This window comes from Micromesistius poutassou, assembly GCF_964030765.1.
Source record: "Micromesistius poutassou genome assembly, chromosome: 8".
Taxonomy (NCBI): domain Eukaryota; kingdom Metazoa; phylum Chordata; class Actinopteri; order Gadiformes; family Gadidae; genus Micromesistius; species Micromesistius poutassou.
In genome coordinates, this window is record NC_140278.1 from 10,399,524 (window position 1) to 10,413,571 (window position 14,048).

Below are 14,048 nucleotides of genomic sequence, written 5' to 3' on the forward strand. Positions count from 1 at the left end.
CCATAGCGAAATGCAAGCTTGACGGACCTTACCACTCATGTGATTGGACAGCGCGAACGGTCAATTGGTGTGTTGTTTTTATTGAGAATGAGGAGTTGTCGTCACGGCACAGAGCCCCGCCCCTTCCCGCCATGTTGGAAGGTACGCCCCTGAGAGTGCAGCTGAGCTTTGCGTTATTGTTGACACGGTAGCTGCTAGCAGAGGAGGTTGATGCAATTCTGTACTGTTTTAACAATTCCTGGAAATAACTGCTGCGGTAAAAACTGCTTCAATGCCTCACACGATCGTAGAGGAAACCATAAGAACAGTGGGCTACAGTTTGTCAGGTTCCCTAAATGGACAACGCACTGAAGGCTGCCCCACACTACGATTTTTGAGTCGGATGTACACCACACACATAAAGAGAATCTCAGCCGATTTGTTGCTCTCCGATCGTAAACACAAATACACAAGACGGAACACCACACACTATAGGGAAATCTTGTCCGATAATTGCCCGCTGCAGGGCCGTGGAGGTAGAACTAGAGCAACTCGCGTCAACAGTGAAAATGGAGCAGCGTCTTTTGACAGCAGTGGTTTCCGCGGTGCTTACATAATATCAGAGAATATCCGCGTCAGTTCGGCCGCGGCGCAATTAATGAATAAAGATCATAAACATCATACTGTAATAATGCTGTACAAGTGTTCTGAGACACGGCTGCGAACCGGCAACTTTATAAAAAAGTAGTGCCGGTTTGGTTCCGTGCCGCTGCCGTATCCAGTGGAATAGCCTACATCGACTATAATGGTTTCTAATGTCTTCGGCGAACGTTTTTATTGCCGTGCCGCTTCCGTGACGGTTCTGGTGGAAATTTCCCTTCACTCAACATTCCGAAAATATCTATCATGTTGGATATGTTGCGTATTTCCTCATCTGTCTCTATGCCGCTCTGACAACGTTGCCCCTGGCAACCGATAGCCGTGGATGCCATCATGGCGGACGGGCTCAAACCCCTCCCCTCCCCAAAAATCACGTGACTCTTCATTCTCAATAGCGTCAAATGTTTTATCTGCTGACAAAACACAATACCTGTTGGTTTTTAGTTCACTCATTGTTCAGGGAAACACATTGTTAATGACATTGACGGATTGTGAATTTTGTAATTGACTCAAATTGTATATTTATTATTAAATAACAACAGTTTTGACTCTTCAAATAAAGTGACCATATCACTTTATTTGAAGAGTCAAAACTGTTGTCTTGGCTTTGTTTTGTTCATAGTAGTAATGCTCATGTCATGATAAATCTGGTTAGGTCAAAACTACAGGAATATACATTTTAAATATCAATTATACTGTACAGTAGTAGGCTCTAGCTCTATTGATTTCAATATGAATACCTAAAGTTACAGTATTTCTATTATAAAATATATTGCACCATGAGCCATAACTGCGACCATTATATTATACTTTTGTTGGCCTTAAGCCTAGCTCCGTCATTCTGCATTGAACACAAGAAGATCTATTGAACACCAAATCCATATTTCCTTTTATTTTGGCAAAAGTAATGCAAAAGTAATGTAAAAGTAGTGTAATGCCTAACAATTCAAAGACAGTAATATTGTAATGTAACTAGTTATTTTGAAATGACAGTAACAAGTAGCCTAATAAATAATGCATTACACTTTTAATAATGCATTACACCCCCCCCCCCCCCCCCCGTGATTGGTAGATCATCTACCAAAAAAGTAAATGCATAGATACAGTCTATGCGAAAACAGTAAATCAGAACGCTGCGCACGCGAAGCCAGTTGTTTCGGCAGGGCGCGCGCACCTGTATCTCGCGCTGCAAGGATTTTCACTTAGTCTGACCCTGGAGTTTGGCGCCGCGTCTGAGGGTCTGATTATAATTTCATCAACAGTAATTCTGTATTGCATCTACCGTTGATGCAATACAGAATTACTGTTGATGAAATTATAATCAGACCCTCAGAGCCTCCCAGACCGCCCCCCCCCCCCCCCCCCAAAAAAAAACCTCATCGGATCTACACGATTCACACAAGTCACCCAAACAGCCGTGAAAAAAGCGGCAGCCGCCGAAAAGCGCGCTGTTTGCATCCCTGGTATATATGTATGTCTGTATGTGTGCTAGTATTTATGTATCTTTATGTACTAGTATGTATGTTTTTAATCATATATATCATTGATGTTTGTCTACTAGTATCTATCTATCTATCTATCTATCTATCTATCTATCTATGTATTCATCTATCCAGGCTTATCTTTATTTATTCCTCCATGATGAAAAGTGTTGTTGTCAGGAAGGAAGTATCCATCAGGGGAGGAAGAAGCAATCTGTTCAAGCCGCACATCTGAACAGAAACAGAAGAACACCAACAAATTGCCACTCCATATAGCTGGGTTATTTTCCATGGGCCTGTTCTAATCATCATCTATGGATCTGTTTCATGTAAGTTGCTTTTGTTTTCATATTTGCGTTGCACTGACAAGAATGAGGGTTGTTGGTGCAACCTTCCAATTAAAACTGTAATAACACTGATGCTTACATAAAAATATAGGCCTACACGTAAAAGAAAAAGGTTACATTCCCACGTACATTGCCTCTTCATTCACTATCCATCCGAACAGAAAAGGGTGAGGTTTCACGTAACGCAGTCCGGGTATATAAGAAGTAAAATAATACCTTGTATATATAAAATAATGTGTATCATCAGGAGAAATTATCAGTTGGGGTTGGATGATGCAAGAGATCATGGATAATGGGGTCAAAGGATTATCATTGTTTCGGAAGGGCCTGACCCATGGGCTACACCATTGATTCTCCACACACCTCTAATTAGACCTCTACTCACTAACGCACTGTTTGCAACAATGATCACCCATGTGACCAGGATCTTTCCTGTTCCATATTCATGTGATTTATTCAGTATTAGTAGAACTTCACCCACTGAAAGTGACACACTTCAGGCTGCTGAAGTGTGTCACTTCAGCAGCCTCTGTGCCTTACACAGAACAAGGTGAACATTGTATGTCATCTGTTGATACCCATTACTCCTTCTTCTAGCCTATTTTCTACAGAGATAACTGGTTGCCATGGAAATGACCAGGCCTCAGTAAGGATAATGAGCCCTATGGAATGGATTACCCATTGCAGCAGTTCAATCTGGATTTTGTTGTTTTCGTTGTGTTTTGTAGTGTCTTTTTATGTTTTTCTGTCAATTTGCAATGTTCTTAATCTTAGTAGGGGTGTAGAGGTGTATGTTTACTATACCACTGCTGTACATACATACATTCATATATATACAAACATAAATACATGCATACATACATACAACCATACATACCCACATACATCATAATATAATAGTGTTAATAATTACATATATGTAATTGTATAATAGTATTATTATACAATTAGTATTATTATCATCATTAATATTATTATTATTATTATTATTATTATTATTATTTTATTATTATTATTATCATCACCATTACTAATAGCACCCATAGCATTGTTAGCATTTATATAAGGCACCATTTAAACATCATGTGCATCTAGGAAAAATTAGACAAACATATGGCTTCCAAAGGCACATGGACACACCTACAGGAGCTCCACCAACAACTGTCAATGTTTGTGAAATTGAAAGCAATCAAGGTTGAAATGGCTCCGGCTAAAACAGTCCCAAGTTTATACAATTCAGTTGTTTACCATGGCATAAACTTATATAAATGGTAATTTGGCCCTAACACATGCTTTAAATTAAGTAATACCTCCCATTTCTAATTAAAATGGAGGGTAATTACCCTCATTTAAAGAATTAATTGATAAAGCCGGCTTTTGATAAACGACTAGAAACAAAATGTAATACAGATACAGAGGATCTGTTGGCTTTCATAACCACCGTCCTCCACAGGGTTCAGATGGGGTCACACAAAGGCTACTTGAGCCATGGTGTAGGCCTACTGCTGAACAGATGGCAGTGCCTCTCCAGTCTCCAGTCGTGTATACATGATGAGGAGACATGCTGCAGGCTCCCAGGGCTGCTGATGGATATTAACAAAAGGCCTGGTTTCCCCTCTGTAGACTTAATCAAGATGAGTAGGGTCAAAGGCATTGATAACATCACACACACAGAAAACAGAACCTTTCCCCTCATGACAATGATTACAAAACTGGCCGAAATGCACATGGAAGCCCCTTGTGTGGGACATGTGACTTATATTATCCAAGGGCAATATAAAAGTTGCCCTAAAACGACAGTGTTACCTCTTATGTTTTTTTTCATGACCACCGATAAAAAAACAATATAAAATAACAATATAAAATAACAGTGTATCTGTGTACTATTGCTTAGAAATTATATAGCACATGATTCCACTATAGTACCTATCTTATGATACTGTATTTGTTGTCTTTCTATTTTAATGTTTGAAGAGGAGAGAGCGACCAAAAATGATGATAATGGTGAAGAAGCTAATCATCTCTTGTTCTGCTGTCAGATGCCTGTGAACTCACATTCAGACTCCTCTCTCTGTCTGAGGACAACAGAAAAGTGGCGTGGGTTGGAGAGGACCAGTCATATCCTGATCACCGAGAGAGATTTGACTCCCAGTACCAGGTGTTGTGTAGAGAGGGTCTGACTGGCCGCTATTCCTGGGAGGTAGAGTGGGAAGGAAATGTTTGGATAGGAGTGACATACAGAGGAATCACAAGAGGAGAGGTTGGTAACTGTGAGCTTGGAGGGAACAACAAGTCCTGGAGTCTTTATTGTCATGATGATGGTTACTCTGCCTGGAACAACGATAGTAGAACAGACTATGTCTACCCCCCCCTGGCTCCAACAGAGTAGGAGTGTATCTGGACCGGCCTGCTGCTACTCTGTCCTTTTACAGAGTGTCCCCAGATGTAGGAGGGTCCTCAGACACACTGACACACATCCACACCTTCACAGGAGGACCTCCTCGCTGGTTTTAAGTTATGGTGGATCGGAGGTTCCTCAGTGTCACTGTGTTGTTTGTAGAAAAGAAAAATACACACACAAACACAAACCAAATTAACACACATTTCATTTACTTCAGTAACAATTTGAATAAATTACATGTAATAAGTAATTTATTAACATGCTTTTCACAAGAAACTTGAATTTCTTGTGGCTGCTTCAATCATGTTATTTTAAAAAGATTTGATGTCTTATTGTGTGTATTATTTGAAGGAATGCATGCTGTTTCATATGTTGTTAATGTCTATTAGACATGCTTATACAATGTTTTATATGACTATTCACATTCATCTTGCTCTGCTTATATATTACAACAATATATAATTTGGGCTGAAGTAACTCAGTGGTTTCATGGTCTAGAAAAATGATACCTCGTTTTTCCAAAAAAGTATTCTCTCAATTTTTCTATACTGCCTTTTTTATATTTTGTATTCTCTCCATCATTTTTCTATAACTCATTTTACCCCCAAAATGATTCTGACCAATAAAAAAAGGGTGTTACCTCTAACATTTTTTTTCATGACGGCCGATAAAAATAACTTAAAAAAAACAAACTAATCTTACCCCTTCTGTAAAACAGTGTTTTACAGTTCCCTGGCCGTGTGCACAGACTTCTCTATTCTCTAACTACACTCACCTCTCTCCCATCTCTGATTGAGAACATAATTGCAGACACACAAACACACATTCACACACACGACGCCACAGACACACACACACACACACACACACACACACACACACACACACACACACACACACACACACACACACACACACACACACACACACACACATAGACACAGGCACAAAAGCATATAGGGGGACAGAAATCTCAAGATTGTATCCATCACATCAAGGCTACAGAGGTGACACTCTTGAGGAAACCTCTATCTGGCAAGTCATAATAGATATGGCATTGGTAAAAAAAGGCTTTCATAATTTATAATTCATGGCAATGATTCAAACACACGTCTTACCAGAAATTAGATGAATGTACACTGAGCTTGACAAAGTAAAGGGCTCCGCAAGGTTAATTTATTCTCAGTAAAAGTCCTGACACTCAGAGATTATTCATTCAACACACTTCAGTTGCCAATCAACCCATTTTGACAATGCAAGATTAGAAAAATGGCAAGCCTGGTGACTTCATAATGGGGCAAGAGGGATCAAGGGAGGCATTCAGGAATCGAGAACACATTTCTTAATTCCCCCGCTAACTCTGCTGTACTTGTAGGAGTGCTAATTGTGGTCTCAGGGGGGTCAGTCTAGGTAAATGTTCTAATGTTTTGCTACAGATATCCAAATAAAGCATTGCTATAGCCTATGCTCATAAAAGCTGCTCACCCCACATGGCCTAGAATTCCATGCTCAGCACCCGGCCCATGTGTAGAGTTTGTGTGTGTGTGAGTGTCTGTCTGTTTGTGTGTGTCTGTGTGTGTGTCTATGTGTGTGTGCACGTGTGTATGTGTGAGTGTGTGTATGTGCATGTAAGTGTGTGTGTGTGCCATTACGTACCACCTTTCTTTATCCTTTTTTTATTTTGCCCAATCATATTGCTGAAGGCGGGTACCTATGAGCGCTAAGTCAGTGAACACAAACTCAGCCAGCGTTACAAAACTGTTAAAAATGGTCTGTTAAGGTTTCAAGACCCAATGACACCAATGTAGGTTCTGTTGAAATACACTTAAAAATCTTCTAAAAGTTCCATCCACACACAAAATTACTTTTCTATGGTACGATATCTCCACCAGGAATCAGTAAACAAGGCATAACTCCACCCCTTTCTGTTTCTGGTTTCCGGCCCAGGCTCTGTGCCTTCTCGTCCCAGAAATTCTACAATAACATCATAGGACTCCAGCAGTCCTACTATGCTATAGCAGAACCTCTGAGATTATATATTTCTAAACAAAGGGATTAGGTCCTGAGGAAAAGGGATTCATTACTATCCAAAAGTCAGAAGCCATCATTAATTTTATAAAAAATAAATTAATAAAGATCATTCATTCATTGAGGTCGGCAGATTTAAAAATATCCCAGAGGAACAGAGACTCTGTGAATTTTATGATTTACGAGAAGTGGAGAATAAATCTCATTTTCTTTTATACTGTCCCTTCTATGATGAACTAAGAGTACCTGTTGTAAATGAACTGCTTGCTCAAAACCCTGAAATATTTTGGGGTAATGATGATGCCAGGATGGAATGTTTGTTTACCTTTAATGTTTATAAGTTAGCCTCTTTTGTTACTAAAGCCTGGATGAAACGTCAGGATGGTTTATATCGTCAATGTTAGTATTTTTTAGCATCTACTTTTGGTTTTTGGTATGTCTGTTTTATAATGGTGTCTTGTAAGCCCTTGTGGGCTGGGCATGCTAATACATGACACAATAATAATAAATAAAACTAAAACTATAATTAAATTATACATCCCAAATGTTACGATTGTTGAAACTAAAGGGTGTTGCCTAGCATTGTCTTATAACAACATGGTTGGTCGCTACTTCAATGTTTATAAGCACTAATTTTCACCCATTGCTGCGTGCTAGCATTGACCTTCCAGCTCCACAAGGTCCATAGGCATAACAGCTTCACCAAGTAGGCTTGACAGCTTCAATGGAAAAGCATTTCCCCTTCAAAAAAAAGGTGCTCCATCTGGTGGAATATAATTAACGTCAGTTGGTAATAATTATGCATAACGTAAGGTTTACGACTAAGTTTAAGGACAAAGTAGCACCATGTTTTTTCCATTCATATGTTATTCATAGATCTGTTTAAGACACACACACACAGACACACACACACACACACACACACACATGAAAACTGAAAACACACACAAAACTGGCCATGACTTGTTGACATATAAAGCAGTCAACATCAATACAATAACTGTTCTGTAGTTTGACACGGGTTGATTGACGATACAGCTAAAGGAAAATATAGAATAATTACATAAAAACTTGGATAAAGTTGAGAACGTATTTTCAGACTGTCCTTCTGACAGAAAGGTATCAAGCCCTGCTCTGTTTCATTGCATAGGTCAAAATAGACAAAAAGAGAATGGGTTAAACCATATATCATACATAATTTAATATCTTAAGTCTAACATCATTGCATTCACCGTCCAACTATTGTAGTCCCTGTCCACATGCATCGTCCATCTTCATTTTATTCCAATACTGTGCATATGGTTTTCATTTCAGGCTGATTAATATGCTATCCGAAAGCCGATATAGATTATGGTTAATCAGATCCTGCACAAACTGTGATCGATTACAGTTTTGATGGGTGGTCTGCGTCGTTGATCTTTGGGGGGGCTGAACTGCTGAACGGCTCAACCTCACTGTCAGGTTCTGCACATGCACCAACACAAGCAGAACCGATCAAGACTGGATCCATAACAGCTCTGCTGTGGGTAAAGATGAGATGAAGACAAGATTGATGAACAAAAAGAAAAATGTTTATTTTCATGAGTGGGGGATTGCAGCTGTTGTTGAGTTGAGCACTCCCAGCGGTGTGTATGCACTATGCACACGTGTGTTTGTGTGTGTGTGTGTGTGTGTGTGTGTGTGTGTGTGTGTGTGTGTGTGTGTGTGTGTGTGTGTGTTCAAAGGGTTGGGGGTTGCTGGGGGTTCGTGTGTTGCATCATGTATGCTTGGGAGCCAATAATTTCTTGATAACTTCTCCATACTTACAAACAATATATGGGCTATCTAAGACCAATGGGCTTGGATGAAGCCTATATGTAAAGGGACCTCACAACTTCCACAATGTTTTGAAAAAAAAACAATGTTTTGAAAAGTGTTGGACTTTGGTTGATTGAGTAAGTTGAGTCAGGGTCAGCATGCTATCCATATATAGGCAACTAAAGAAGACCACATTCAGAAGCAAAAGGCTTCTAAGGTTATCTCCCCCCATTTCATGTTCGGCAGTGGTATAGGCTGACGTTACATTCGGAGCCCAACCCCTCCAGTGAGGGGAGGAAAGTCGAAGCAGTCATAAATTCTGAGCCATTCTGTCTCCTGGTGAAGGTGCATCAGGTGCGCACGATCACTGCCTGGAAGACAATGAGGATTCGTAGAGTCTGCTCATTCTGGGCTTGATAAGCACATTTTACCCGTAAAGTGGCCTGTAAGTGGCAATGGTAAAGGTTTAAGCTCAATTCAAACTTAAGCCACGGAAGCTTTCCAACCAGCGAAACCCTGCATCAAGTGGAAAAAACCTGAATGTGGAGGATTTAGAGACGTGCGTATGTCGTGCGTCCATGCCCAGCGCGCGTACTTAGATAGACTCGCGTTGTGACACTCTTCAACAACACTGACTGAAACATGAATTCGTCCGGGTTTACCATGCGGTTTGAGGAGCAATGGAACATGAGCTGGATGGAGGAAGAGAGTAATAAACTTTTATTCGGGATCGGTACGGATAATTTCATCACGCTTTTGGTGTTCGGGATCATCTTTACGCTCGGCGTCGTGGGGAACGCGATGGTGATCACCGTTCTAGCCAGAAACAAGCCGGGGAAACCCAGAAGCACCACCAACATATTCATCCTGAACCTCAGCATAGCAGACCTGTCCTACTTGTTGTTTTGTATTCCTTTCCAGTCGACCATTTACATGATGCCAACGTGGGTGCTCGGCGCATTTATTTGCAAGTTCATCCACTATTTCTTCACAGTGTCTATGCTGGTCAGCATCTTCACTTTATCCGCCATGTCCGTGGACAGGTACATTGCTATCGTGCATTCGAGAAAGTCCTCCTCCATCCGAGTGGCAAAGCATGCTCTCCTCGGAGTGGTGGTGATATGGGTGTTATCTCTGACCATGGCAGCCCCTGTGATGTACTACCAGAACATATTCCAGCGAGAGGAGAACCGCACTTTTTGCTGGGAATGGTGGCCGGATCCGTATCAGAAGAAAGTCTATGTTGTGTGCACCTTCGTCTTTGGTTACGTGTTGCCCCTGCTTCTCATTTCGTTCTGTTACGCAAAGGTAAGAACGCACGCACTGTGCCAAATTGATTGATTTGCAAAATTGACAATTCAACGTATTCCTGACATGTTCCTATACTTACAGGTGCTAAACCACTTGCACAAAAAACTAAGAAACATGTCCAAAAAGTCAGAGGCATCGAAGAAAAAGGTACGTAAGTTCCACCTTACGACACAATGTGTTTGCGGGTTGCCTGCTGTGAGTTAACTTTTGACATGTAAGATGGTGATATAAATCTGAATCACTATATTTTACATTATTATGGTCAAAAGTATTTTAGCATCATTATTTAAAACGTTTGATTGCTTTCATTCCCCCCTGAAAATACTTCAGAGCAATTAGGAATGTGTGTAGGCCTACTATAATAATAACGATGATGATAATAATAATAATGATAATAATAATAATAATAATAATAATAATAATACAAAAAAATCATAAATATGAATGCTATTGCAAATAATAATACAAATAAATACAACACAAATTATCCATATACTATTGTCTTTATGTGATTGACCTCATAAAATCGCCCAAAAACTGGTGCAGATTTTGACTAAAACTTGGAAACAGGACCCAATTCTGCCTGCAAAGTAATAATGCTTATGATATTATGTGTCCCAAGCACAGAGCGTGCCATGTTGCAGTATCTTGAATTCTCCCTCACACGTACACGCTTATACGCACGTGACGTGCACTCATACGCACTCACACATATATGTATATATAAATCAGTCTGAATTGAAATGGGTCTTTGCCGAGCTGTATTACCTACCTTTAATCTACGCTTAGCCACTGACTTGAAGGATGGCTGTGAGAATTGATATCTGATCTGTATTTCATGGTGCATGGTTATTTTTAATCCATTCTAACTCCAAAGTCAAGCAGCATAGTGTGTCAGTGTGTTAGAAGGGGAAAATTAGTATGAACTTATTGGACATCTTTAGTTCATGAAATTCAGTAATTGCTCTATATTGATTTTTGTGGGAAATGATTGCCATGCAAGGATCGTAATTTTAAACAGAATCTGTATAATTGCAAAATTCTCTGAAATTATCTTCCAAAATGGTGATTCCCATGTGTTTTCACTGGACTAAGCTATTTCCCCATGCGGCTTCTTTTAAGTATAATTGCTGAAAACTTCTCAATCGCTGAAATCCACAAAAACATCCCTACATGATCGTTCTTCATGGAACAACGTTTCTAAGCAACTTCTCTTCTCACTCATCAACTGCTTCATTAGTAAATTCTGCACTACATTAAGCAGTGACAGTTACGAAAATTAAATCCAAGTTGATAAGATTCAATGGAGCAGGTATAGAGGACTATTGGCAGATCACTGCTGCACTAGTTTTGTGTAATGCACTGTTAGTTACAGCTGAGTGACCAAGGTTTCTCTCACCATTGAGCTAGTCCATTTTCATATTGACCCTGCTGCACACACACACACACACACACACACACACACACACACACACACACACACACACACACACACACACACACACACACACACACACACACACACACAGGGGTCCTTGTATCTATCACATCTAGGCTAAAGAGACACCATTCCAAAGAGGACCTTTATCTAGTAAGTCATATTAGATATGGCATCGTAATGAAACAAACTGCAAAAGTGAGAAAGAATCATCTGAAAAATATTAATAAGGGAGAATCTGTGATTCCTGGTTAAAGGCTGTCTTTAATTGCCCATGGGTGTAAAGAGCACAGAGTAACAGGCTAGTAGAGTGCATTTTATTTGACAGTCAACAATGTCTCAAACTTGTTCTCAGCAGGGGAGTGGAGAAGCAGATAATTAGGCTTTAGAGATTCCCTTCACAATCTCAGGTGTCAGCTGGCCATACAATGCAAATGGCTTTCCCATGGTCATAGTCATGATAATCCAAGTCTCATAGAGAGAGAGAGGTTGTTTAAGTACATTTTGTTTATTCCTCACAAGATGGATACTTTTCCCGATTGAATTTTTCATTATTGATTATCTCAATGATTCAAACACACGTCTTACCTGAAATGAGATGAATGTACAATGCATACTGATCTGGACAAAGGAAAAGGCTCTGCAAGGTTAAATTATTCTCTGTAAAATGTCACTCAAAGATAATTTATTTATCACACTTCAGTTGTCAGTCAACACATTTTGACAACGTTAGAAAAGCCTGGTGACTTCAAAATGGGGCAAGAGAGATTGCGGTAGAGAGTCAGGAACAGAGAACACATTTCTTAATTCCCCACTCTGCTGTACTTGTTGCAGCACTAATTGTGTGCTGTCTCAGGGGGGTCAGCCTAGGTTAAATGTTAGAATGTTTTGCTACAGATACCCAAATAAAGCATTGCAACGCTCATAAAAGCTGCTTACCCCCCATGGGACCTAGAATTCCATGCTCACTACTCCACCCCTGTGAATATTGTGTATGTCATGGCATGTGTGTGTATGTGTGTACATGTGTGTGTGTGTGTGTACACGTACATGTGTGTGTCCTGGATTGACTTGCTTCACATTTTGTTTTCTTAACATTTCTATGTTTTACTCATCTGTTATTCCGGCTGGATTTCTCAATCCCCTGGGTTCTCTCCCTGTGCCTCCCCACCCACCCACCCACCCACCCACCCACCCACCCACACACACACACACACACACACACACACACACACACACACACACACACACACACACACACACACACACACACACACACACACACACACTTTGATGGCATGTAAAATGGGGAGGGACTGGCACATTCATTCTGGACTATTTTACACCATGTGCACGAATTTCTGCCACCCCACTTGGTATTTATATATATGCTCATTGAGTCGACAGTCTGAAGCCACATAGAGGCAGTGGCGAGGCACAGAGCATGTAATTGCCTGCCTTGATATGGGGTTTGGGGATTTTCACACACACACACACACACACACACACACACACACACACACTCCAAAATGGATACAAACCTAACTCCCTATTCATCCCATGTTCTGTCCGCTCCGCTCTCCTCCTCTTGCAGACCGCCCAGACAGTGCTGGTGGTGGTGGTGGTGTTCTGCCTGTCCTGGCTGCCCCACCACGTGGTTCATCTGTGGGTGGAGTTTGGCACCTTCCCCCTGAACCAGGCCTCCTTCGTGCTGCGGGTGGCCGCCCACTGCCTGGCCTACAGCAACTCCTCAGTCAACCCTGTCATCTACGCCTTCCTGTCTGAGAACTTCCGGAAGGCTTACAAGCAAGTGTTCAAGTGCCAGATCGGCACCAGTGACTCGCCGCTGAACGACGTTAAGGAGATACGCAGCAAGTTGGACACGCCCCCCTCCACTAACTGCACCAACGTCTGAAACTCCACTTGGGCCTGTCTGTGTGGGAGACTTGTTAGCATCGGTCAAACATGACTTAAGAAGAAGGTGGGCCTCTGCAAAGTGCAACGTCCATGTGCTAGGGGAAACATTCAGAGACACTTTAGGAGACTTATCACGCCCCAACTCGAAGCTAGTGAAATTTATTTGTGTTTATTCACTTCTTTGTTTTTATTAAAGTAGCTATCACCATTTGTAGTTTGCCAGGTCCACATTAAAACAAACAATTCACAAGCCTTTAATGTGAGAAGGACACCGGCGGGACATCAGAACACACCATCGCCAAATCAAAAACCATGAATAAAAACATGTGGTGAGAATGGACTCCAGGAGTTGTTATGGGAAATATTGACCTTCCTAGATAATGCAAAGCAAACAATAGATTTCAATTGGGCGAAAATGTCATGGCAATGCCAAGGGACAGACCGCATGATGACAATGAATGTTTCATAACAATGCATTGGGGAGGATAACAGAGTAAGTGATGACAAGCAACAGAGGAGGTTGCTTCAAGCATTGTTTTACATTAGTGCTGCTCCTTGTTACTAAGGGGCCCCGTCTGCTCAACTGTAATGGTCCCTTATGGTCCTTGAGGGCCCTCTTCATTAGTGCTTTGTCTCTCAAAATCTGTTATTTTTGTTTTCACAAAGAAAGTCTGTGTTTGGAAAGTGTG

General features: G+C 40.9%; 1 protein-coding gene across 1 annotated transcript; it reads left to right on the plus strand.

The window, feature by feature from the left end:
* Positions 1-9,335: 9,335 nt before the first annotated feature.
* On the plus strand, positions 9,336-13,357 carry galr1a (galanin receptor 1a; the record flags this gene model as incomplete). The annotated part of the gene is made up of 3 exons (XM_084471323.1): positions 9,336-10,001; positions 10,086-10,151; positions 13,037-13,357. 3 exons carry the CDS (start codon positions 9,336-9,338, stop codon positions 13,355-13,357), a joined length of 1,053 nt encoding a protein of 350 aa, XP_084327449.1.
* Between the last annotated feature and the right edge of the window lie 691 nt (positions 13,358-14,048).